This window comes from Tasmannia lanceolata, unplaced genomic scaffold (genome assembly GCF_043159265.1).
Source record: "Tasmannia lanceolata isolate RefF3 unplaced genomic scaffold, GAP_Taslan_0.1 ptg000005l, whole genome shotgun sequence".
NCBI lineage: Eukaryota > Viridiplantae > Streptophyta > Magnoliopsida > Canellales > Winteraceae > Tasmannia > Tasmannia lanceolata.
The window spans coordinates 8,965,671-8,992,827 of record NW_027518682.1 but is presented as its reverse complement, the minus strand read 5'-3'; the positions used below and the strand labels follow the sequence as shown (position 1 = coordinate 8,992,827).

The 27,157-nt window shown below is 40.0% G+C and overlaps 2 protein-coding genes across 2 annotated transcripts; both read right to left on the bottom strand.

The window, feature by feature from the left end:
* Positions 1–7,922: 7,922 nt before the first annotated feature.
* Positions 7,923–10,293, bottom strand: LOC143877375 (UDP-glucuronate 4-epimerase 3-like). The gene has a single exon (XM_077379385.1). It carries the CDS (start codon positions 9,621–9,623, stop codon positions 8,307–8,309), a length of 1,317 nt encoding a protein of 438 aa, XP_077235500.1. The 5' UTR covers positions 9,624–10,293; the 3' UTR covers positions 7,923–8,306.
* A 2,482-nt stretch (positions 10,294–12,775) lies between these two features.
* On the bottom strand, positions 12,776–16,740 carry LOC143877374 (transketolase, chloroplastic-like). Its single transcript, XM_077379384.1, has 7 exons — positions 16,109–16,740; positions 15,443–15,533; positions 15,088–15,193; positions 14,701–14,983; positions 14,470–14,618; positions 14,232–14,385; positions 12,776–14,082 (listed from the first exon to the last, which is right to left on the bottom strand). Exons 1-7 carry the CDS (start codon positions 16,577–16,579, stop codon positions 13,126–13,128), a joined length of 2,211 nt encoding a protein of 736 aa, XP_077235499.1. The 5' UTR covers positions 16,580–16,740; the 3' UTR covers positions 12,776–13,125.
* Between the last annotated feature and the right edge of the window lie 10,417 nt (positions 16,741–27,157).

Below are 27,157 nucleotides of genomic sequence, written 5' to 3'. Positions count from 1 at the left end.
AGATTGATTCAGAGAGAGAGAGAGAGAGGAATGTAGCCAAGTGAAGGAAGGAAGTGGCAGATGCCGCTTTGTAGTTTGGCTACTCGACCTTCTTGTTGACAGTGCTGGTGGCAACTTCAGTAGGATTTCAGGAGGGCTAAAGGAGGAAGTTGAACAATGTGTAATGTGACTGCCACTTGGAGTCTTGGTGTTTTATATGATGTATCCTTGGGAAGTCCAATATTTTTCAGAAAGTACAGTGGGGCCCACTTAGGATGATCCAAACCGTTCATTTGATGGTCCACAACGCACCATGTGTCTTTCTCTCTCTCCTCTAGGTTAGAGAGAGAATGAGGAGTGAAATAGACACATATCTCGGAGGCGATTTTATCACTGCCCTTTTTATTTCCTAACTAATAAAGATGACAGCATATCCCTTATTTAAGATTTGAGGAATTCTAGACGGTAGGGAGCCCTTGCAAAAAAGAAGTAAAAGGGCTCTCCTATTAGCTACACATCACCATCATGCATTAATAAAGGCTGAAAAGTCAAACATGATGGTGATGTGCAGCCAATGGGGGAGCCCTTTCACCTCTTTTTTGCAAGGGCTCCCTTCAGTTTAGACTTCCTCTTAAGATTTTATATGGTGAAAGGGGTCCGAAATCGTGTTAAGAGTTTAATTTGATTAGTGGTCATCAACGACCACTAAAAATTGGGTGAGAATTTAGGTAAAAGGTTTTGACTCCAAAGATGAAGTTCACCAGGGCAATTGCAAGCCGGGGGTTTATATCATACTGGCTTTTTATATGATGTCCGACCGTCAAAATGGTACCACCCTTGATATTTGATCCAACAGCAGTGCACTTTTTAAGAGGCTCCTGTTGGATCTGAGTACAGACTAGTTTCCTTTGTTCACACCAACTTTTGTTCTTGAATAAAATATTGCCAAAAGGAAAATGATATGGTAACCCAGTGTAATACCGATGGGAGAAAAACCAACAATAAGAGTGTGCACCATGTGTACATTGTGGAATAAATTGGGTTGCACAGGTTCAGAGAGCAGCAACAAAAACCCAAATCAGAAAGAATCGAAAGGGATTAGTTCACCTTTTTTTTAAAATACATGTCCGGTTCATCTCTCTTCCAATCACAAAAAGAAACAGGTTAAAAGGGCTGGGAATATGAGCTCTTATGATTTTATCCTGGGACCTAAATAGCTACTGATTTTCGAACCGGTAAGATGCCCAACGGATTATAAAACAGGTGAGACCCATTAATGTAGGAATTTTATTTTGTCAAGAGCCCTTCAATTGTTCTCCCTCAGCTAGATGTAAACACCAAATTGTTTGGAGGCTGTAATACATCAAAAGCACAGTAGGAACTATTGATCCTACCATATTACTGGAAGTGTCTTCCGAAATATGTGAAGACATGCATTATTCCAAAACTTATGGGCTCTCTGAAGGAGAGGTCTTGGCTAGTTACCAAAAGGAAATTAAAAACAATGTGTCAATATCAATCAGTAACAAATTTAAAAATTGGATGCTTGGCCAGGAAATACTTTTGAGAAGGATAATAATAAAGTGATGTTAGAAGCTCATTATAATAGGAACAAAATTTTTAAGAAAATTAAGTTCTAAGCCATTGTAGGAATGAATAAATAAAATATAACACAAGCATATTTGGACTAGTTGAACACAGTAGAAGGTATGAATAACTTTATGAGCGCACAATACAGTCAACAACTGAACCTTCTCTAAACAGTTGGATCCCTCCCATGCTGTACCTGCTGTTATGGTAATTCAAGCAAGAAATAATCATTTAGATTTACCTTATTGTCCCCCAATCAGAATAAGCCAAATAATAACTCGTTTCAACCCACAAACGATGTACTACGCGCTAATAATGGTTAGTGGGCAGTAATTACACCACCTTTCCATGAGGTCCATTCCCATTCAAGTTTAGTATGCAGACTAGATTAGAGTTGAAGATGGTATGTAAACAATTCAGAATAACTTTCTCCATTTGGGTGATAGGAATGCATCAGCATGTCTTCCCAATAGCCTCAACCTCTTATCATCAACTGGGCCAGGGTAGAAGGAAGTCGACTTGGGTGAGTTTTGAAATTATGGTTTTGAAGGTGAAATGGTTTATCTATAGTATGCACAACATCGTTTTGCTTTACTTATCTCATTGTTCTCTCCATTGTTTTATTGTTTTTTTCTCAGTATTTTACTAGGGAATTAATTGTGCTTGTGTGTTTGGATGAATTCGACATCCTGGTGACACCATCATTAGTGCATGTTGATAGCAAAGCAAGTTTAAACCTAGGTATTGCTCCTAGATTGCATGGCTATTGAAGTCATGAGAATCCGGGAGGTGCAAGGGGAATTAATTATTATTATTATTATTATTTTGAATAATGCAAGGGGGATTATTAATCATTGTTTCCACAAAACTCAAGCATCGATAATTAGACAAGTGGATGATTTGTTAAGATAAAGGGATTAACAAAAGAATTAAATATTCATTAATTTAAATGAGAGCATTTCAACTCATGTCAAATATAGTCCGCAAATTGCTTGCAGAGAAGCCACGACCCTGTCAGATCAGTCCAACCATGTTTGTCGTGGACAAACCGTTCGCTAACCGGAAAGTGATAATGGGAGCGAAAAGAGATGTGACATGGGAAACCAAATGAGAGATTTTTTACGATGATAAAGCTTCCCAAGCAAAAGATGCTGCTTTGGAATATGGGGAGTCGGAGAAGAGATTGAAAGAGGAGGTGTCTTGAAGAATATATTAAAATAGAGAATACCATTCACAAGAAAATTCGATTAGATATTGAAGAATCAGATAGAAGGATGAATACTACATTGGAGGAAGTGTCTTGCTTTTTACTTTGTAGGTTTACATTCAACACACAGAATTTAAGGCTGTAGTAGATTTTTCAAATGGATTTCTAAATGATAAAGGCTTCTAAACACATCATTCCCCATGGTCTAATGAACTTCTGTCAAGAAGATTGATATGCAAACAATTACCAGACGCTCCCCAATTGCGTTGGAAGCTTCATTTTCTCTTCTTAAATTTAGCAGAGTCGAGCTTCCACCACACTTCCTATTTAGGTGAATATTTTTTCATAAAGGACTGATTTCCCCTTTTAGTAAGGCCAAGGAGTGTATATAAAAGTAGAAATCAGTGCTTCAAAACTCAAACTCAGGCAAGAACACAACCAACGTAAAAGGGAGTCGACTTGTGTGAGTCAATGATTGTGCGGTCAATTTTTCATTAATTTGGGCGATTCAAAGGACCTTTGATCGGGCAAAACTCAGACTCAGACAAGAACTTAGCTAAAGTAAAATTGAGGTGACTTGGGCGAATCAAGGATTGACTCGGGGAGTCTATAAACAATTCGTGACACACCCCTACTAATATACTCTAAAGGAGTTTATTTAAAACTTAAAAAAAAACATTTTAACTTCTAAATAAGACTTAATGTAATTTTTTTGATACAAAACCAAGCTTGTAAAACTATAAATCCCTAAAACTTATAATTCTAATCACCTGTGAAGTCCTCTATAATTCCATGACCGAGATGGTTGATACAAGGACGAACTACGAACCTATAATTACTCTATAAATCCTCAATAATTACTTGTACTACTAACCTACATTATCCCTTCCTAACTAACCTATAATTAACACTATCTCTTTCTGTGCCCTTTGCTTCCAATGAGGCTTCCTACACAGTTTGTGTTCACTTTCCATGATTTTTCTAAGTAAAATTACAAAAGATCTTAATTAACTAAAACCAGAAATACAAAAAGGAGGATGAAATGTTCCCTCAAAACAACTACGAAAAGAAAAAACAAAAAGCAGGCCGGGCATGCCAGCAACAACCCACAGTTCCCTCCACCAATACACCCACTACGTCGTTAATTCAACTAAATGTGATTGGTTCCAGAGAGAGAGAGAGAGAGAGAGAGAGAGAGAGAGAGAGAGAGAGGCATTTGGGTTCGAAGTGATGGATTTCCAATTGAAAAGAAAGAGATTGATAGGAGTGTCCTTGCAATCTATTTTTTTTAAAAAAGTCCATTGGAGTGTTGATTTTGATTTCCGCTATCCTTATGTCGGCCGATTTGCAACTTCCTCTAAAGATTCAATTCTATTCATTTCCTTACATGTGCTAAAAATGATTAAGCAGGGCACAACAACCCAAAGAATTTTCTCGTCGTGGCCAAAGGGACCGAGCACTAAAGATGGATGAAGATGGATGACAGAATCAATGAGGGTGCAAAGACCGGATTGATAATGAAGGCCCCCCATAATTGCCCCAAAGATTATGTGCATACGGGAAATGGATCATGGCGTGGTCAAGGGAGTCTTCCTAAGCGTTGCAAAGGTAACACCGACCAGCAAGGCTTAAGTCTTCTTTTTTCTTGAATCTCACATGTCTTAATCTTTCTAGAAGCAATCCTCCATGAAAAGGCGGCAACTCTTGGGAGGGGGAATTAGAGTTCCAAAATCTAGAAAGGGGAGAGTGGAAACATGCTCGGCTTGTAACGAGATGGGAAAAAGATTTTCACTGAGGAGATGTCATTTGGGGTCCAAGAACCAAATACAGGATTGACCCCTACCAGGTGAAATGTGCATCGCATCACGCTCATGAAGGAGGGTAGCAATGCGATGAATCTAAATTTGCTTAAGATTTCTCTTAAGGCAGATATTTCAAACTAAGAACCCATCTGATGTGACACAGGGACGGCCTTGGATAGAGGGCTTCACTTTAACCTTTTGGCTATTTGTAAATTAGTCTTTGCATTCTTGTAGGAGATGAATAGGTGACGAAATGTAATGGGAAGAGGGTGAACCAACGTGTTACAGTGGTGTGTGTAAAGTGGACAGGAGAATTGTAATTGGAGATGCCACACAAGCTACAAGGAGGCTGCCACATGGACAGCTGTGTGTAGTTGGGTTACTTGCCACATCACCATCCTAGCCGCATCATCATTCACTTAAATGGGAAACAAGTGGCATTACATCTGGCAGCAGAAGAGTTTCATCTAGATGTTTCTATGAACATCTATAATTAGGGAAAAGGGACAGTTAGAGAGAAGGTCATCCTTGCAAGGTTACTGATCCATCTCTTCAGTTTATCATTTGATTGTTTTCTTTCTTCTCTGTCAATAAAAAACAATCTCAAAATCTTGTCTTTATTAAGCTTTTTTTTTTTTTTTTGAATGGTAGCAGAATATATTAATAGAAGACTGAGGGGGTCCCCCTTACAAACGGAAAGAACAAAACAAACCCAAAGGAATACATTTAAGGCGGAAGAAAATCATAAAGTTCTAAATCCTGAAGCGATACGCCATCTTTTGCTAGCTTATCTGCTACTTCGTTGGCAGATCTTCGCACATGGTTAAAAGAAACCGAAAGCCCCTGTAATATATCATGAATCTCGTCGAAGAATTTAAGGAAACGCCACGGAGGCCTCCGAGGGCCTCTAAGCCATCTTATTAAGCTTATCTGCTACTTCGTTGGCAGGTCTTTATTAAGCTTTTGCTTTCCATTTTTCATTCTTGTTCTTCAATTCTGCCATAAGAATTTTGTGCGGATCAGATCTGAGAATATATGCCAGATCGTGGTTTAAACCTCCAAAAACGAATGCTCATGGAAGCAGTTCACTAGCCTTCATGAAGATGCTGCCCGTGCCTACGACGAGGCACATTTGATACAGCCGAAGACCCAAAAAAGCTGTTGGCTAGGCACATTTGATACAGCTGAAGATGCCGCCCGTGCCTACGATGAGGCGCCGATAGCCATCGGTGGAGTCACTGTGAAAACAAATTTCCCTCACCCTCCTTCTCCACATTCAACTTCCCCCTCATAATCTCCTGTTGCCCTCTTCTACTGCTTCCTCTTCCCATGTTCCTCATATCCTGGATACTTCTCAGTCTCACCCTAATCATGGGTTATCATTTTTCTCTAATATGAATTTTTCTCTCTTCCAAATACCTGAAACTTTCACCCCCAGCTTCAATCAAGCAGCACCGTCGAATTCAGGCTTGTTGGAGGTCATCATTCCTGGTTTCTTCCCTAAATCTGATTCTTGCCACTCCAGAATGGAGTAGGAAATGACAAATGAAGCCAGGGGCTTCATTTTTATACAAATCCTGAAAGTTTTTTTTATGGTTCATGAAATTATTATTGTAGTTATAGATTGCTGATGTATTTCTAGTACTTTCTCTGTGGATGAGAATGGAAGGTATCGATCTGATATTCTCAGTTCGGTTGTTATTTTACAAACTTTTATAGTAGTCTGTAATTTTAAAGATTGAACCTGCATTTGCATGGTTAATTTGCTCACGTCAGTTCGTTCTTTTCTTCAATTTTTTTCTCTAATTTTTTCCTTCGCTTTTGCCGTAACACCCGGCCCCACCTTAGGTTGGTGATACAGGGGATCTTAGCCGACCGAGGTCCAGATGGTCATCAGTGGTAATTGGATTGTTCATGCCACTCAATATTTTTGTAGGATAATCTTCAAGAGCTTGCTATTTCTAAATAACCAATAACACCGCTGATGATTTTCAGGAGTTAAGAGTGTATGTCCAATCCCTCACCAATCCAGGATTGAAGAATTTGATGTATAACAGCAGGCTTTCCCTCCCAAACGAAAATTTCTAATTTGTTAGTTGACAATTTCGTTTTCCAAAAATCCCACTCTTAGAATAAATCACATTTAACGTTGAAAATATAAGCAATGGGGCTTTGTTGCAAATCTAGAACAGATGATCCAACCATTGCTTTCGCAAATCACATTAACACCTACGAAACAAATAATTTACAATGAATAGAAGAACTTAACGCCATGATTGCTCACAATAACAGGAAAAAAGAAAAGAAAAATATGGCTTACACAAAATGAACACCTACCAAACAATAGTCTATGATAAATAGAACTCAACAGCATGAATGCTCACAAGAACAGGAAAAAAGAAAGAAAGATGCTTACTTTCTTCTCGAATTTACTCTCCAAATCACACATTCCATTAGTAACCACATCTAACATTGAACAATGAAACAAAATATACTTATAATGAGAAATAACCACATATAGATTTACTTATATACAAGTGAATTAATTATTCAATTGAACATTCACTTATAAAACTAGATTCTAAAGCATCTTGACATCTTGCAGCTTTTTGCTTGGAACAGGAACCGGATATAAAAGTTCAAAGACAACTGTGAACTGGATATCAAACTTCAAAGACTACAGGTAACTTAGGAGCTACTCTGTTCTTAAACAAGTGAAATTACTAGGAATTCATACCCCAGTCTTAACATGACATGATGTCAGGACCTCAAAGAACAAAACTCAAAAATTGCCAAGAGTTCCAAAGCTCCACTAAGATATTGAGAAATGGCACATAACAGCTAGCTTAGCAGATTTTCAGTGACACATTCTACTAGGCCCAATCCAAAATTTGGTCCCTTGTTGTTAGAAATAAAATCTGACAACTGAATTCCCATGGCCAGCAATCTCTTCATGACTCTAACACCCCTAAATTTAGCAATTTCTATCGGACTACCGCCGAGCACCAACAAAACATATCAAAACAAGTGCGAGAAAGATATTGCGACACAACTAAGTGCCAGTCATAATTCTACAGTGCAATATAAATGATAATTCATTGATTTATAGCTGACATACCTTTAAGACAACAAGCAACAGGTAACTTCACAGAATATGAAACCCTGTAAGTAACAGAAGCACTGAACTACTGGTGTCCTGCAGAAAACTCACAAGTTTCGGGTATTTTTTTTTCTTGTCTTCTGCATATATCATCAGAAGATTTAGAGGCATAGAAATGAAAAGGAGAACCCAAGAACAAAAAGCATTCAAAATGAAATAAAATCAAATTGCTGCACAGAAAAACAATTGCAAACTCAGAGTACTGAGTGCTGTTTTATTGAAATTGAGTCACAATAACAAGTTCCATCAATCAGCATATAGTTGAAACTGTTAATCGCGAATTATACAATGCCGACACTATGGATAACACCCCTAGAAATAAAACGAAGCTGAGAGAAGACTGAAAAAAGACTTGCTTCCAATTTTTTATACAGATAAGGAAAGTCCCACAAACAATGCCAGTTGGGAACAAATGAAAACCTTTCTTCCTGGACACAAATTTCCTTCTTATATGACAATATAAAGATTTAAAGAGGAGAAACGGCAAAAGGTCAAAGAAAAAAAATCTTAAGAATAAAATGAAGAAGAATTCAACCAGTTCTAACAAAGGATGCGAGATAACCACAATTCAGATGCTGGTCTTCTTCTTTGAAACAGAATAGAACCCATCATACCACTTAACAAATTTCTTCAGCCCAGTCTGTAGATCTGTTGTGGGGTTATACCCGAGCTCCCTCTGCGCCAAGCTTATGTTGGCGTGCGTGAATTGCACATCCCCATTCCTCGGCATCTTTATTATCATCCTATGAGCCTTCTTCTTTAGCTGTTTCTCCAATATACTGACAAGGTCCAAGACGGGCACGGGCGAGGTGTTCCCCAAATTAAAGATCCTCAATTGCGCAGGCCCTTTCTTCTTCCCACCAGTACCAGTACTCTTCTCAGCCGTATCCAACGACGCCAAACACCCCTTAACAATATCATCAATGTACGTAAAATCCCTCGCAACCGTCCCATGATCCGGCCCTTCGAAGATCTGAATCTTCTTCCCCTTCAATATATCCTTCGTAAAGAAGAAATACGCCATATCTGGCCTACCCCAAGGACCATAAACAGTAAAGAATCGCAACCCAGTAATCGAAAGACCGTAAATATGATTATACGTATGGGCGATCTCTTCGCCAGCCTTTTTGGTAGCCGCATAGAGACTCGCGGGTTGATCCGTCCGGTCCTTTTCCGAAAAGGGTACCTTAGAATTCAACCCGTAAACAGAACTTGAAGAAGCCCAAACAATGGCAGGTTGGGGATTCGCAGATTTACAAACCTCAAGAACATTAACAAGACCAGCAATATTGCTATGAACATAAGAGCTAGGGTTTTGCATTGCGTACCGAACCCCGGCCTGAGCTGCGAGGTGCATTACGTGGGTGAAGGCCACGACGTCGAAGAGCTTTCGGAGGAGGGTGGAGTCGTTAATGTCGCCTTCAACAACGAACACGCCGGAGCGCTCGAGGAGAGCTTGGCGGGCCCGCTTGAGGGAGGGATCATAGTAATCATTGAAATTGTCGAGGCCAAGGACTCCATCGCCTCGGCGTTTGAGGGCGATGGAGACGTGGGTCCCGACGAATCCGGCGGCGCCGGTGACGAGGACGGAGTGGCCGTGGCGGGACCGGATGCGGGCGGAGGATCGGACGCGTTTCTCCCAGCCGGGACCGCCGTAGATTGAGGTTTGGAGGGAGCGGCGAGAGGTTTCAAGGGAGGGTGGAGAGGGTTGGGATCGGAGGAAGAAGAGGATGATGATGCCAAGGAAGATGAAAGACCAGAAGGCGAGTTTTGTGAGGGAGGAATGCCAACGTAAACGGTGGATGTAGGGGGATTTGTCCATTTTGAATTTGCCTGGTGTAGATGGGATGTTGTCTAGATGGGAGATTGGTTTCAGTTGCGACATGGGAGAGAAAGAAACCCTAGGAATTAGGGTTAGGGTTTGGGATTTTTGGAGGAAAAAGAAAGGAGAAATGGGGTTTCGGAAGAAGAAGAGGAGGAGATTATTTGTTTACTTTTGATGATTTGAGGGAATCTTGTGGGGGTTTCTTGCTAGGGTTTTTTAGGAATGTAACATTTTTTTTCCTCTGCTCTTCTTTTTTGGGGTTTTAAAGAGGAATACAAAAGAAAAGAGAGATGAGAGGGGGTATCTTAGAAATACAGAGGAAAGATTGGAGTAATGATCTAAGTAAGACAAGTGGGGGGGAAGAACGAGAGGAGAGATGATGAGAAAAGGGAGGATGCTTAGGAGTTGAGGAAGAGTCAAATGAAGGTTATAAATGAGATTCTTTTTAAATTGCTTTTGAAATCTTCCTGTTGTCACCAATTTTGGCAATGTGAAAGGAGAGCGGATTTGATTTGAGAGATGGAAGGGAGTCTGATTGGATGGATGTCCTTGAATTTCTGACCTTGATTTCAACCCTTTTTTGGTTCTTGGGAGGGTTTATTTGGGTGCAAATGGTGCTTAATTTGGAATTTGAAGAGTGTGTGGATGAGATTGAGGTAGGAGGATGTTTGAAAAGATGGGATTTGTCTGGGTACGAGAGAGATTTGTGGAACTCAATATTATATGATTAGAGATGGTGAATGCGATGCTAACAAAGCCGAGGCAAAAGCAGTCCTTTTTGCCAACGATGGTATGATGTAACAATCTTAGAGACTCAGCCAATGCGATAGCCTAGGCTTTAAGTCGATCTCCTGACCCATGGAAACTCTATCGCACACAGGAAGCTATTCGCTATCTCGTTTGGGTCATCAAGCCTCATATTGAGCATAGGCGAAGATCAGCGAATTCACGTGCTGATACCCTTGCTTAGGAAGGGGTAGACATCACTCCGGCGCACATTGTCCCCTGTTCATGGAATAAAATTATCGTTACCTTTCAAAAAAAAATGATTAAACATGGTATTAAAGAGTGGTTTTTAATGTGTTTCGTGGGAGTGAGTGTCACATCCAAATGCATAGAGGTGGGTTAGGATTTCTATATCAAATGATGGGGATGCTTACAGAAGTTTTTGATTTAATTTATGAATTTTTGAAGTGGCTAAATGAATGTATGGATAACTAGACAAGAGACGCTGATAGGATTAATAGCGGATTAGCATAATGTCGACAATGAATTAATTTTAGAGCATAAGATTTTAGATATTTTTCAAACGAATAAGATCTAATATAGCCACTGCATCGCCTTCTTTCCTTCGGGCTAAATTAACCCCTTACTGCGCTGCATTTGCATGCATGTATGCCAGATAGCACATCTCACCTTCCAATAGAATCTCTCCGCTATCCTCCGTATTTAATGCTCATTTAATGCTTTCATGATGAATAATTACAGGGGGAGTGATAAATCGACCCCCCAAATTGATGAATCGACTCCCCATGTGTCTATCTCTCTCCTCTATCGGAGAGAGATAGACACATGGGGAGTCGATTTATCACTGCCCTAATTATAGTCTAAATCCACAGATAAGACTTTGACACGTGGTGTATACACCATGCCTGGTATGGCAAACCCTTCTGCCTATATAAGGCCCCAACAAAAGGGGGCCGGAAAAGAAGAAAAAAACAACCATTTTCTTGATAGAAACTTGGCTGATAACCCTCTCTTTCTGATAACTCTGTTATTTGGTTTTTAACATTGTTGAATCGATATCTTACTTGACTGTTGAAGTGGTTTTCCGGAACCAAAGCAAGAAAGCAAGAGAGGGAGAAGAGATTGTCATCCAAACTAAAAGCGAGAAACTTTGTGGTTTTGCGGAAGACATCCTCATGAATAGACATGAATGAATGAAAATAAGGTTATTTCGTACATTGTCGCCTTCTATGTACACCTAGGATGTTCCACTGGGCCTTAGGATATGGATCCAGCAGACACGGTTGGATCGCTATTGTGCCCAAATCGGGTTCGTTAACATTCGGATCCGACCCGTCCATCTGTGTCCATTGGTGCCCGTAGAGATTAGCTGGATTTATAAATGAGGTTTTAAACTAATCATCATTCTCTTCCAAAAAATAAAATTACATGCATGTAGTCTAATTTGTTTACAACCTCATGCAAATAGCTGTTACATCTTAGTTAATGACTTCCAAAGTGGCCTCAACATCCTATTTTAAAAAACGAAATCCCGTTTTCCTAGCAGTGCTAATAATCTTATTTGAAAATCGTTAAAGAGAGTTTAGAGTTGTTTTTCGGCTGTGCGGTGTTTTACAGTTTACTCAACAACGAGACATGACCTTAATTCCGTCTCGATGAATTTAGTGACTTTAGTGGCATAAAAAGTCAACAGTTTTGGGTTGGCTGACGTCAGTCATAATTATGTTAGCTTAGGACAGATGCTCTTAAACATAATACACATGCGTATGGTGCCCTACCTAAAAATGAATATAAAATTTGTAAAATATAACATAAAACAAAGGGAAATGTTATCAGCACTACTGTATTTATTTTGATGACGGCACTCCTCACTTTATTAAAAGTACGGTATGACCCGCACCATAAGATGGTCCAAACCGTCCATTAGATGGCCACAGCCTAAATATGTTGTGCCCCAAAAATCATTTCCATAGGTTAATCCTAACCCTCCGATCTGAATGTTAGAATGTTGATCCTAACCCTCCATAGATCTGAATTCCAGATTTATTATGATATTTTTTGAACCGGCCCAAGCGCAACTGAAACTAAAGTAACCTCTGAATTTCAGAAACACATGCAAACAAATTATAATGAAGATACTGAACAAATATCAGTGACTCACACCACACCTACTGGGGTAGAAGACAATGTGGATGGAGAGATATGAGCTTCACCAACCTCCACCCGTGCTCTCATCGAGGAGTCAAGGCCTTCACTTTCCTTGGATGTAATGGAAAAGAGGTGGAGCCCCTCACTGATCAAGTTTACCTTACCCATATTGAATGGCTTGTAATAATGCACCTCCCAATCCGTTAGAACAGCATTTTTCCACCATCCATTCAAAACCCCATCTTTAAATTCTCCTCTGTGAAAGAATTTCATATGGGAAAATCTCTAATTTTACAAAAGGTTTTTTCCAGTCAAGATTTATCCAAACCAACCCAATTAAACATAGTTTATGAGTACCAAAGGACTAAACATAAATTCGTCCCTGGAATTCTCTTAGAAAGCAATACAAAGTTCAACTGATCAAAGGAGAGTAAACATTCATGAAATCGTCAATCAGAATCTCATCCCTGAATCAGAACAAGAAGCTTTGGAGATTCACCTCCATGAAATATAAAGGGGAAAGGAAAGAAGGCTTTATTCTAATCAAGAGACCAGACTCAAATCTCTGAAAACTGGCCTCTTCTCCACTGTATTATCAAGCTTGCAGAGCAGGACCCAAAACCAAATGTTGCATCTTTCAACATCGCTAAAGACTAAATAAGCTAAATTATAATGCTTTGGCTGTTGCAATGACATTCTCCACTGTTAAACCAAACTCCTTGTATATTTTTCCTGCAGGAGCACTTGCTCCAAAACGGTCTATCCCAATCGCCTTGCCCTTGCTTCCAACAATCTTCTCCCACCCAAATGTCGATCCTGCCTCAATACTAACCCTGGCAGTTACAGCCGCAGGGAGGACACTTTCCTTGTACCCATCAGACTGCTCATCGAACAGCTCCCAAGAAACAAAAGAAACAACCCGGACCTTCTTCCCTTCTTTCCTGAGTTCATCTCCGGCTTTGAACGCAATCTCCAATTCAGAACCAGTGCCAATCAGAATGAACTCCGGCTTGTTACCAGAAGAGTTGTCTGAAACAATATACCCTCCCTTCTCGACTCCTTCAATAGATGTTCCAGGAAGATTAGGAAGCTTCTGACGGGAGAGCGCAAGGACAGAAGGTCTCTTTTTGTTTACCAACGCAACTTTGTAAGCACCAGCGGTTTCATTCCCATCTGCTGGGCGGAGCATCAGAATGTTGGGCATGGCCCTGAAACTAGCCAAATGCTCGATCGGCTGATGGGTTGGCCCATCCTCTCCAAGCCCAATTGAATCATGGGTCATCACATAAACTACCCTTGTCTCACACAAGGCCGAGATTCTCATGGCAGCTCTCATGTAATCAGTGAAGACGAAGAAGGTTGCACAGTACGGGATAAGTCCGGGTGTATGGAGGGAAATACCATTGCAAATGGCACCCATACCGTGTTCCCGGACACCAAAGCGGACATTACGCTCTCCAGGTGTTTCCTTTTGGAAGTCACCAAACATTTTCAGCAATGTCATGTTGGAGGATGCAAGATCTGCACTCCCACCAATAAGTCCAGGGAGTGCTTTTGCGAGCGCATTCAAACATTGTTGAGATAGATTTCTAGTAGCATCCGCCGGACTCTCAGGAGTGTATGTCTGCAAACGACCAAATCCAATGAACGATGAGAAAACAATGTATATTGTATTTATATTTTATACAAGTGCATAACTCAAGTTCAATTAACAGATAAAAGAGGGGTATAAAAATAGCATGTTAAAGAACAATTAATCGCAAAGCTACTCACCGGCAGAGCCTTCTCCCACCCAGCAGGCAATTCACCAGTAATAATTGACTTCAACTCTGCCGCTTCCTCTTTATATTTCTTCTCATATTCTGCGAATTTAGAATTCCATTCTGCTTCAAGAGCAGCACCTTCGGGGATGTGGCGACTCCAATGACTGTGAGAGAAGTGTCAAAGACAATCGCTAATAACAAAAAGTTCAAGTCACTTGAGAGGGCAAGTCATTCCAAGCTATACATACCTCTTCACATCCTCAGGCACATGGAAAGGCTCATATGGCCATCCAAGGTTCTGCCTTGTCGCATCCACTTCCTTAGAACCCAATGCACTTCCGTGTACGCTGTATGAGTTTGCCTTGTTTGGTGAGCCATAACCAATAGTGGTGGTCACCTGTAAAAAAACCAAATTTTAACTAATCCATAGCAAGCCAGTTGCAAATCACATACTTCTTAAAGTATGTGCAATAACATACCTTGATCAAAGTGGGTTTGTCTTTGACAGACTTCGCTTCCTCAATTGCAGCACGAATTTCATCATATCCGGTATTACCATTCTTCACCCAAATTACATGCCATCCAAGACCCTCAAAACGGGTGTCAACAGTTTCAGTGAATGCAATCTCTGTGTCACCATCGATAGAGATATGGTTGTCATCGTAGAAAGCAATCAGTTTCCCAAGGCCCCAATGCCCAGCAAGAGAACAAGCTTCATTGGAAATGCCCTCCATTTGACAACCATCCCCAAGTACAACATATCTGAGACAGTGGATAATTTAGCATAAAAAAACAATTGATTTACTAAAGTTTGTATATGTAATAGAAGAGACAGCAAAGAGGTTTAAGATTTAAGTAGTTGTTACGTGTAATGGTCGACGATCTCACTGTCTGGTTTATTATAACGCGCAGCTAAGTGCTTTTCTGCAAGTGCCAATCCGACGGCATTGGCAATTCCCTGTCCAAGAGGACCTATGCGAAAGAAAAAAAGGAAAATAAAGGAAAGATATTGCTTCTGATCTACATTTCCAATGCTCCATTTCTTATGAATTTTGGGAACCGATTGTGAATCCCAAATTGATTATTGGACTCAAAAGTACGTTTAATTTTGACTCCAATAATCAGTTTTGGACTCACAATCGGTTCGCAGAATCCAAAATAAACAGGACCATAATAAAATTAATCCTAATGTTATGGTTTGTTGAAGAGATAGAAGCAAACCAGTGGTGACTTCACAACCAGGAGTCTCAAAATTCTCAGGATGACCAGGAGTTTTGCTCCCCCATTGCCGAAAAGACTTCAAATCTTCTTCCTAAAAGATCAATTTTTATACAGATGAATTCATAAATAATGAAATTACAATAAACGCTCAAATATGAAAATTCGAAAGAAAAACATCCAAGCCAAAAAAGCAGAGATAATAGAAAATATATGAGCATTCTCAAATCTCCCATGTCCTCATCTTTTTCTTTGGTTGGTTAAAACGGACATACATAATAGCCTTCATCAAATAAATACACCTATTAATATACAGAAATCTCAGTAAAGAAGATTTAAAAAAAAGTTGTATGGCCAGATCCGTTTTTGCAAACCATATGAGCTCTGATATTCAATACCCAGATAGCCAATAAAAGTAATTAATTCAAAACCAGATCCAAAACCCAGAACAGGCATCCACTCAAAAACATTTTTTTTGGTGGGTAAGCTGGGGCGATCCACTTAAAAACATGCTCATGATTAGAGTTCAAAAGGCACCAGGTATATGTCAAAATTCCACAAACAATCACAACCGAAGACCAAATAATAACCAAAACCCAGAAACAAAACAGATCTAAACCCTAAACCACCAAGAATGAACAGATCAATCAAGACCAAAAATCACAGTACCTTGACGCTGTCATATCCGGCAAGATGAAGCAGAGCGTACTGCAGCATGCAACCATGCCCGGCCGAGAGAACGAAGCGGTCACGGTTGAACCAGTAAGGGTTCTTAGGGTTATACCTCATAATCTCATCGTATAATATGTGGCCCATCGGAGCACAGCCCATTGGGAGTCCGGGATGTCCGGAATTCGCCTTCTCCACCGCATCAATAGCGAGGAACCGGATCGTGTTCACGGACTTGTCCACTAGAGAAGTCTCCGTCTTCTGAAGTGTCTCCACGGCCGCAGCTCGGATCGGACCCGATCTGACCCGCAATTGTGGAGTCCGGGAAGATGATTTTATCAAGCGGCCCGAGAACGTGCTGAGGCTAAAGCCCGGGAGGGCGACTCGGACTGTCTGGTTGGACGAGCCATGGTGGGGTATGGCGCGACCTACTAGGGTTTGGGACACTGTCAGGGATGAGGAAGCGGCCATGGGTGAGAGGATAAAGGGGTGCGCCGGTTAAAAGACCACCCTGTTAATTTTTCTTCGTCTCAATATCTCTTCTTCTTCTTCTTCTTCTCTGTGATGTTTGTTGGTTTTGTTGCTGACGAGAGACGGAGAGAGAGAGAGAGAGAGAGATATATATGAGACTATCAAGGCTCAAGAGCCAACCAACTTAATCTCCTATTCTTCGGTACGCATGGGGTGGGGTTTGATCTGACCGTTCGATCATTAGATGATGGATCGTGGCCGTTGAGAATGGGTAGGAAATGTCTGCCTTCCAATTTTTTTCTAATCTTTGTTTTCTTCGCTGCTTTGTTAACTCAGCTCAGCTCAGCTGCACCTCTCACGCGGGTTCTTTATTTTTAAATAATAATAAGCACGTATCACACCCCCCACAAATTTAGACGGTTCCACCATGTCAGTTTTATAATTCGAATTGCAGATCTGGTTCGGGTCGAGTTCGGGTCGGGTTCAGGTTGAGGCCTTGGGGAACCCTCGACCCGAGTGAAACCCTACATTATTATTATTATTATTATTATTTTTAATTTAGTAAGCTTAAAAACTCAGGTTGGATTGGGTAGTTGAACCTCCGGAACTCGGGTTAGGTCTTGTTCGGGTCAGGTTAATGGTTCCTTGGGTTGGGTTCGGGTTGGCCCCAAGCCGACCTATGTTGCACCCCTAGTTAATGAGGATGTGGCCCTTGATATTTGATCCAGCAACGAGTTTTTTCAGAGGCTGTTGTTGGATCAAATATCAACGGTGGCAGTTACGAACATGGACACCATATAATTTCACTTATTATAGATACGTTAAATACAATATATCCTATGATGAAATATTGCTTAAACAGATTTATTATGCATTTTTGCGATTAGGATTTATCTCATAAGAAAGCTTTCTCTCGTATTATATTTAGAATTAGGACAACATTTGTCATATAGAATTCAAAGTCCAATCCCATGAAGAGCATAAGAAAGAAGCAACTTCAACAAAGGCTGCCTACATTTTTTATAGTATTTTGAAACTGGAGAGAGAGAGAGAGAAGGTTTAGTTTTCAAAAGTGATTCTCACCGTCCAATCAAAGATCGACAGTAACTAGGAGTGGGCTCCATAAAAGTCAAAGTGGGACTGTTTAAGTTGGAGACTAGAGCCCAGCCAAGTTATATGACTGAATTTGGAACAACCTAACCCTAGAACAGATTAGTAGTCAGGTAAGCACGAGGTGGTCCTTTGTCCTTTTGGCAACAGAATAATTTAATAAATCAGTGCTTGCGGAAGATGGCATCACGCTTCAACACTCTCTACCTGCCCATCTACCCTCCTGTTTTCATCATCACATATATGGGATGGTTAGATGAGAGCGTCTCTTACCAAACTCATTACCTTAATTGATTCTTGTGTGTTTTTATTCAAAATACTATGCACTTCTCACTCTACCATGAAAGTAGCTTAAACAACCAATTACTCCCAAAACTTAAGCTGTTAGTATTATTTAATCTTCTACTTTAGCTCTCCTCAAGTGTGATCCCCTTTTTTTTTTTTTGTTCAATACTAAAAATGGTAGTTGACGGGGGGCTGGAGGGGTTGTTGGATGAGGCTATAGCTCTGACACCATGGGAAACAAGTAGTTATCACACCAATTTGATGTTATGAAAGCCATTTGTAAGCCCTTTTCATGCCTTTATATGAAGGCTATAACACCAATTTGATCATTGTGAGAACAGTTCAGTTGTTATCTTGTAGTGTCAATTTAGGCAGCCCCATATTGGATTTCCTAAACATAATTTGTGGGATGACTCTGCTTCGCTTTAGAGGCAGGAAAAAGTGTAACAAACCAAGCTGGCCGGGTTTGCCAAAACAATTTTTCGAATTTTTTCCTACCCAGGAGAGGAAATTTTGGAAATTTGATTTTCCGGAGTGTTAAAGAACACTAGCTAAATTGCTCTGATCAGCTGATGTGCACCATCAGATTGATGAACTTTTCAGCCACTGATATGGGACATTGCCTGTGGTCGTGCTTGGATTGCAGGAAAATCATTTCTTGCAGAATTTTTTTTCCTTGGATTTTTTTTTGTTTACAGAGAATTTAGAGGGAAAGGATATGGTCACGGCTTAGTTACAGGGATATCATTATAGGAAGGCCCGTCTAAATAAAACTAGAGGTGCGGTGGGTCAAGTTACTTTTTTTTTTGGGGGGGGAATTCCGAACAAGTTTTCCTCTTTTAAACCTTTCCATACAATTCCTGCAATCCAAAACAGGACCAAGTTCTTTTATTTTCCATTCGAAAGCTCTTGATTCCTGTTCAGCTCTAGCATTTTCATTCCGCAAATGGAAAAGAAAATTGCCAGTGCTGGTTACAATAATGGATTAAGGAGCAATTCAAATCATGCCCGAGCCCAATTATCTGTTAAAAGAATGAAATCATGAAATAAGTCGTCATCTGATTTCACATAAATTGTATATCTAAGATGTTGATGAACAATATCAGACAAATCCTATATCTATAAAGTTAAGGACCATTTTTAGATGATGACAATAACAAATAGCACAAATATTTGGAATTAACTTAGCTTGGAAACACTCTGTAGTCAGTGACGGGGAGCTATCACAAAATGCAATCTGTAGCTCAATTACGATATCAGGGGATTTAAATTTAACGTTGATCCCAAGAGCAAATTGGATCACTTTGCACGAGGACATGGAGTTAGAGGCACAGATGATAGGTATTGTTCTGGTAGTCATAGTCAAAAAATATTCGTCTCGAGAATTTTGCGGGAATGGTATTTCTCGGGAAAGTTTTAACTTTTTTTTGTTAATTTCGGGTTTATCAACTCAACTCAACTCAACTCAACTCAACAAAGCCTCTATCCCAACTAGTTGGGGTCAGCTAAATGAATCCTTTAGAAAAATTTCATGAAGAATGTGAAAGGAATCTATCCGGCTCTAATCCTAGCTCTAGTTGGGACGTAGATCATTTCTTCCATTCTATCCTATCCAGGTTCATGTTCTCTATTATGTTTTTAGCTATCAAGTCTTTCCTCATTGTTTCTACCCAAGTTGTTTTTGGTCTGCCCCTACCTCTTTTTACTCCATCAATTTGGCACGAGTCGCCTCTTCTCACCGGAGCATCAAAAGGCCTACGTTGGATATCTCCAAACCATCTTAAGCAGTGCTCTCTCATCTTCTCCTCAATTGGTGCCACCTCCACCTTTTTACGAATGTGTTCATTTTTAATTCTATCTAACCTTATGTGGCCGCACATCCATCTAAGCATTCGCATCTCCGCTACACTCATCTTATGCACATGCTGCTTCTTGGTGGCCCAACATTTTGGGCCGTACAGCATGCCTCACAGCTGTCTTATAAAATTTTCCCTTCAACTTGGTCGGGTTTATATAGGGAAAAATTTGGGAAAACAAATTATTTGAATTTATATAAAAATATAAATTTAATAACAAATTTAGGACTATAAATAATATCGTGAAAAACTTTCCCTTCAACTTGTGATATTTCCGTGTTGAAAATAAAATATGAAGATATCTCAATGACTTTTCAAAAACTCAGAAAAAAAATCAGTATTATGGCGTTTTATAAATAAAAAAAGAAGAAAAAAAAAGAGAGCAAAATATCACGATATTTTCAGTATTTTCGAAAATCTCGGAGATATTTGTGACTAACTGACTATGCTAGTAACACCTTGGATCTGTGTGATTGGTGTGGAAGATTACCATTGAGTAGCAAGTACCAACAGCACAAAGATGAAAATGGAAAGCTGTACTAGAGAAATGTATTCACTTACATGATTATGTACCAATTAAGGATTGATACATTTGAGAGTGAGGAACAGGACTCAAATTCAGTTGGTCGCTAGAGAATAAAAGTAAGCGTCCTATTCAGTTGGTCGCTAGAGAATAAAAGTAAGCTTCCTATTCATTGCTGAGAATAGTGAGGTGGACATGACATTCATATATTTCAGTAAAGGCAGGTTTCTTGAGAGAGCAGCATAAGTTCAGATAGGCTTCCTGATTTTGAGAGAGAATAATGGCATGTGTTACTCTCAAGGTTCCCCGAGCTAATATATGCCTCTATGTTGAGAAAATCTGCCGGGCAAACCCAATCCGATTAACGGCAAAGTAAAATAAACACAAACCACAAGATGAACAATGATATTTACATGGTTCGACCAAGATGCCTATGTCCATGGGCGTCAAAGAGGAAAAGTATATAGCCTACTTCATTACGTTTGGAGTTAAGGGTTTTAATGTGGGTGTCAAAGAGGAAGGGATATAAATATCAATGTAAAGCCCACTTAATGAGAAGAAATATTTTTTTGGAGTTCTTTTCTTTGTCTTGTGCAGCCTTGCTGTTTTTAATTATAGGGATTTGGAGGAGAAAGCTTCAACTGAGAAGACATTTTGCGGCAGATTTTGACTGTGGTTTGAAGGGTTAATCCACAACTGTAATCAATCTGGGTTAAACTTTGTTTTGAATGTAATTTCAGCCATATTAGATTAGTAGCCATGATAATTTTTCTGCAATAATCTTCGTTTATTTGCAAGATTTATTTAAAGAATTGAAGTACACTGAGTGTCTGTGTTTGAAGAGACATACGCATCTTGAATTAAAGTAAACTTGTTGTAAATCAGGTAGTGGTTCAGAAAATTTCTATCGAATGGTGTTTTTTAACTGTCAAGAGTTTTGGAGTTAAATATATCTTCCTGGAATTCATCAAAAAAAAAAACATATATATAAATTCTTCAATTTTGAAGGATTTGAGGAGTAGATTTATCATAAATTGGTACCAAACCTCCACCAATTTGGTATCAGAGCTATGCCTACAACAAAGGCATTGGGTCCTAAGACTAGTGAAGATGGAAAGGAAAATAAGACGTTTGACGATGTTAGGGAATCTATTCGACAACAAACGGAGTTGAATCGAGGACATGAAGAAATGATTCGGCGAATAGGAGAAAAAACATGATGGGAAGATGACAGGGATCAGTGAGAAATTTGCACAATTTGGGGCTGTTTTTACCCGATTCATGCATAATTAAAATTGCAACAAAATTCGAATGTGTCTGAACAAGAAGAGGTTAACATGGGAGGGTTTGATGAATAAGAAAATCCTAGGCATCAAGCCCCATATACTAGGCACTCCCCTCAGCAGCAACTTCATCCCCCGAATCATTTCGCACAAGATAACAATCATAGGAAGGTCTTAAATGCCTACACATGATCTGAGGTTTTAATTGCCTTTCCAATTAATTAATTAAAGATGCAACTTGATTATTAGTAATGTGCAAACTACAATGAAACGACTGTTAGTTTGATTGCCTTAAGAACAAGGACTTTAATGATTCGTTTAGTGTAAAGATAAAGGAAATTCACCAAACAACAAGACAAGAGAATAGCTTCTTCGAGACAATGCCCATTTATGTCTTCACCATACACGATCGAATTGCAGAAAGAAAAGATAAAGGAAAGGAGAAGATCTCAGTAACAAACTACTCCTGGATAAGATACAAGCTGTATGCTGACGTTGCGAGCTAATTTTGAAATTTCTCTCCCCCTTTAATTACACACTTTGGCCCCAGTAGTTGTCGGCTGAGCATTTTGGAACTACTCATCCTTTTGCAATCAGCATGTGATTCATCTTTCAAATTTCGAATTTCAGCCTTTTGCCATCGACATGTGATCTTTCTTTCAAATTTGAATTTGAGGGTGTAAACACTGTGTTAAAATTTTTAACTTGTTTCAAGCTAAAACCCAAATAACTAAATCTAGTCAGATCACAACATCAGTTTAAGACTAGATGCCGCACCGTGAAAGCTATCTATTGGGAATATCCAAGACAGCAGCAACACATATATGGCAGTTGCCTAAAATCTGTGGAATACTCTAGAACAGTTTCTACACATAGATGACATGCAATCTTGGAGATTGGATTTATCTCAAGATTTATGGACATCTCTGGAAGGTTTCCTGCACATAGATGGAATGTCTTCTCTAAATAGATAGAAACAAATGAATCACCAAGATTCTATGTAAGCCTCTAGAATAATTATGCTGTAACATTCTTTGTGTATAAATACAAGTTGTACCTAAGATACAAAACATAGAAAAATCAACATAGAAGATTTATTTTCTCCTCATTAACATCATTCTCTCTTTTTCTTATCATGGTATCAAAGCAAAGGGAATTCTAATATTGTTTTCGTTCTTCCACGAGAAAACCCTCTTTCATTCCAAAGAACAACAGAGGTACTCATTGTAGTCCCTCATTCTTCCTTATTATTATTTATTTAATTTTTTTTTCTTCGCTCGATTTCGTCACCCCCCTCCCCATGGATTCTGAACACAACACTTCCACCACAAATCAAAACCCATCTGAATCTCTGTCAATTGATGTTTACTCAACATCACCATATTACCTCCACCATTCCGATAGTCCCGGTGCTATTCTTGTCTCCAAACCCTTGACCGGAGACAACTATTATAACTGGTCTTGTACCCTGAAAATGGCCCTCAATGCGAAAAACAAACTTGCATTTATTGACGGCTCCTTGCCTCGACCACCAACTAGTTCATCTCTTTTTTCATCCTGGGACCGTGCGAATGACATGGTCACTTCTTGGATTCTAAATGTCATTGATGGTGATATTGTAGACAGTATTCTTCATGGTTCCTCAGCCCATGATGTTTGGATTGACCTTAGAGATCGCTTCTCCCAAAGCCAAGCCCCAAGAATTTTTGAACTCACACGTTGCATTGCAACTCACCAACAAGAGAATACCTCTATCCTTACCTACTTCAGCAAACTTAAATCATATTGGGATGAGCTCTCTTCCATATCTGCCATCCCACCATGCTCATGCGGTACTTCAAAATATGTTACTGCTTTTGAACAACAACAAAGATTAATGCAATTTTTGATGGGGCTCAATGATTCTTATTCACAAGTTAGTAGTCATATACTACTCATGGACCTATTCCTCCTGTGAATAAAGCATACAACCTCCTCCTCCAGGAAGAAAGGCAGCGAAATCTACACATTCAACCAAAATCATTGGTTGAAACATCGGCCATGACTGTTTACAATACTCATCCGGTTCAGCATTCCCCTACCCAACAATACATTGGTGGCTGTGCTCACTGTAACTGATCCAATCATACTACTGATTCATGTTGGTTCATTCATGGCTTCCCCAAGCGACGCGGAAACAACAAACCACAACAAGGGTCACATCAGCAACAAGGGTCACATCATCGCTATCAACAACAAGGGCCACATCAGCAACAAGAGCCACGTCAGCAACAGTTTCCCAACCGTGGCCAATCTCAGCGACCGCGTAATTTTTTCCAATCTACTGCCGCACAGGTCTCTTCCTTTACAAGCCTTCCTGGTGATCGTGAGTTGTCTTCCTCGTCCTCTTTGACATTCACACCTGAGCAACATCAACAACTCCCTTCTCTCCTCACTCCAGGTACCTCCAACTCGGCAGTTCATCTCACTGGTAAGCATCTAAATTCTCTTCATTGTTCAACTTCATCTTGGATTATTGATAGTGGTGCCACTGACCACATGGTGTCTGATCCTTTTTTGCTATCTCATTGCCTTCCATTTCCTTCTTCCAAACCCGTTGTTCTACCCAATGGACAATACACCGGTATTTCTCATATTGGGTCCTTAGATTTATCCCCTTCTTTACCATTATCTAATGTTTTATGCATCCCCTCTTTTAAACAAAATCTCTTATCTGTTAGCCAACTCACTAAGAATCTTAATTGCTCCATTACATTTTATCCTGATTCTTGTATCTTGCAAGACCTGTCCTCGAAGACGACGATTGGATTGGGTAAAGAACAAGGGGGCTTATACAAATTTCATCAACCTTGTTTGCCATTTGCCCTCTCAACATCTTCTATCAAAACTTTTGATTTGTGGCATTGGCGATTAGGGCACCTTTCTCCTTCTCGTCTTCAACATCTTGCTTCTTCTTTACCTTTAATTTCCAGTTCTAAGAATAATCTATGTGATGTTTGTCCACTTGCAAAACAAACTAGACTTTCATTTCCTTTGAGTAAAATTACTTCACATGCTCCGTTTTGTTTAATTCATGTTGATATTCGAGGAGGTTATTCCACTCCATCACTTTGTGGTGCTAAATTTTTCCTTACCATTGTTGATGATTATTCAAGAGCAACCTGGATATATCTCATGCAATATAAAGCTCAAACTAATTATTATTTGAAATTATTCATTCTCTTGTTAAAACCCAATTCCATACTCAAATTCAATGTATTCGCACTGATAATAGCAGTGAATTCTTCTCAAAAGATATCCAATCATTTCTAAATAATGAAGGAATAATACATCAACACAGTTGTGTTGCTACACCCCAACAAAATGGTGTAGTGGAACGTAAACACCGTCATCTGCTCGAAGTTGCAGGGGCTTTACACTTCCATCTGCTCGAAGTTGCACGGGCTTTACGCTTCCAGGCTAATCTTCCCCTTGAATTTTGGGGAGATTGTGTCCTCACCACAGCTTACATTATAAATAGGATTCCTTCTCCATTGTTGCATGATCGGTCCCCACATGAAATTTTATTCAAGTCTAAACCCAATTATAATAATCTCCTCGTCTTCGGTTGTTTATGTTTTTCTTACAACATTCACCACCGTGACAAATTCGATTCAAGAGCCAAACCAGGGGTTTTCATTGGTTATCCATTTGCCCAAAAGGGCTACCGTATTTTCGATATGGAAACTCGCAAGACATATACTAGCCATGATGTCAAATTTCATGAACACATTTTCCCGTTCGCCAATGATCGACACAATGCCACAAATCCCAACCGAGTATTACCTCTACCTGCCCCTGATCTTGGACACCCACCACCAATCATTCCTATATGTACACCCTCTACCACACAACACCCCACCAGCCCACCACCAGCCTTTCCTCCCCAACAATCTCGACCAATCCATACCGTCCTACCCCACCACCCACATCTACATTAGCTTTACCCACCATTCAAGTCGAAACTCGACAGTCTAATCGAACCCACAAACCTCCTGCCTACCTCCGAGACTATTACTGCTCCTTCAGCCAGCCTTCAAACTCTACCCCATCCACATCGTCTTCTTCGGCACAGGATACTACAAGTACTGCTTTCCCATTATCCAACTCATGAGCTTTGAAAAATTCTCATGTTCTCATCAAACCTTCCTTGCAGCAATTCAAACTATACCTGAACCTACCACCTTTATTCAGGCTGTGAAAGTCTCAGAATGGCGGGAAGCGATGGACAAGGAAATTAAAGCCCTTGAGGATAATAATACTTGGACCCTTACCTCACTCCCACCTGGGAAACAGGCAATTGGATGCAAATGGGTATATAAAGTTAAGTACCATGCTGATGGAACTGTGGAACGGTACAAGGCTCGCCTTGTTGCAAAGGGTTACACCCAAGTGGAAGGCCTTGACTACCATGAGACATTTGCTCCAGTTGCGAAGCTTGTTTCTGGACGCTGCTTACTTGCCATAGCTTCTATAAGTGGGTAGCCCATCCAACAATTGGATGTTAACAATGTTAATGATTTTGCATTTTCAAAATCATGTATATTACATGTTTTAGTGTTTTGGAAAATGTTTTATCAAAAGCGTGTGGGAAAAAGAAAAAGTTTTCTTGGAAATATTTGCTTTTACAAAAGGATGTAGAAGTGTAGTTGAAAAAGATAGTTCCACATCGGATGAGAGAAAAGAAAGAGAAGGGCTTATAAAGCACTACCTTTTCTAACTCTTGTTGATTGCACATTGGGTTGAACCCATGGTTGGACCCGCGGGACGGTGCAACGCACCGTTCGCACACGCGCACGCGCGGCGTGGGCAATGGGCTATAGGGCGCATAGTGGCGCTTTATTGGCGCGAGGAGCGATTGGAGCCTTTAATTTTTCCAGATTTGATCTGCACCGTTGGATCAAGATGAAGATGGACCGGTCGGATGGGTGGGTCAAATGGTTCGCAGGCCCATCAAGCCGAATGGTTCAGTTGGGTTGGGCTTCGGTTCGGGCCTAACGGTGGGCCCGTTTCGGTTCGGGCCTAACGGTCGGCCCAACGGGCCCATGACTCCAACGGTCAAAGGGTGTGATCAAATGGGTTGTGTCCCTTTCCCCAACGGTCATGTGCCAAGGGGGTGCGATCCACACCATAGATGATTGATCTAACGATAACTGGGTTGGAAAGAGGATTTTACTCAAGCCAACAGTCACATCTAGGATCGATCAGGACCGTTCAATATCAATGGGTGCGATCTAACGGTCAGATTTCAAACATTCTGGAAAGGTGCCCTGTAGAGGTGTTTTTCACACTGAAAAGACACCAGATGGTCTATAAAAATGTGCAAACTTCAGTCATTTGAAATAGAAATCGAATTGGCAATTCTGACTGACTTTACACTCTCTTCTACACTCCTACTAAAATCCCCAAGTATTTCTACATACTGTTTTTCTTTTGTTTACTGTTCTAGATACTGTTTTTCTGCAGAAACAGAATCTAGAGA

Bases quoted from the DNA above. Each gene is read 5' to 3' on its own strand.
- LOC143877374 (XM_077379384.1), bottom strand. From the start codon at position 16,579: ATGGCCGCTTCCTCATCCCTGACAGTGTCCCAAACCCTAGTAGGTCGC. The intron at 14,984-15,087 runs GTAACAACTACT...CCACTGTCTCAG, and splicing joins GAGATCGTCGACCATTACAC to ATATGTTGTACTTGGGGATG. The intron at 14,619-14,700 runs GTATGTTATTGC...GTTTTTTTACAG, and splicing joins ACAAACCCACTTTGATCAAG to GTGACCACCACTATTGGTTA.
- LOC143877375 (XM_077379385.1), bottom strand. From the start codon at position 9,623: ATGTCGCAACTGAAACCAATCTCCCATCTAGACAACATCCCATCTACA.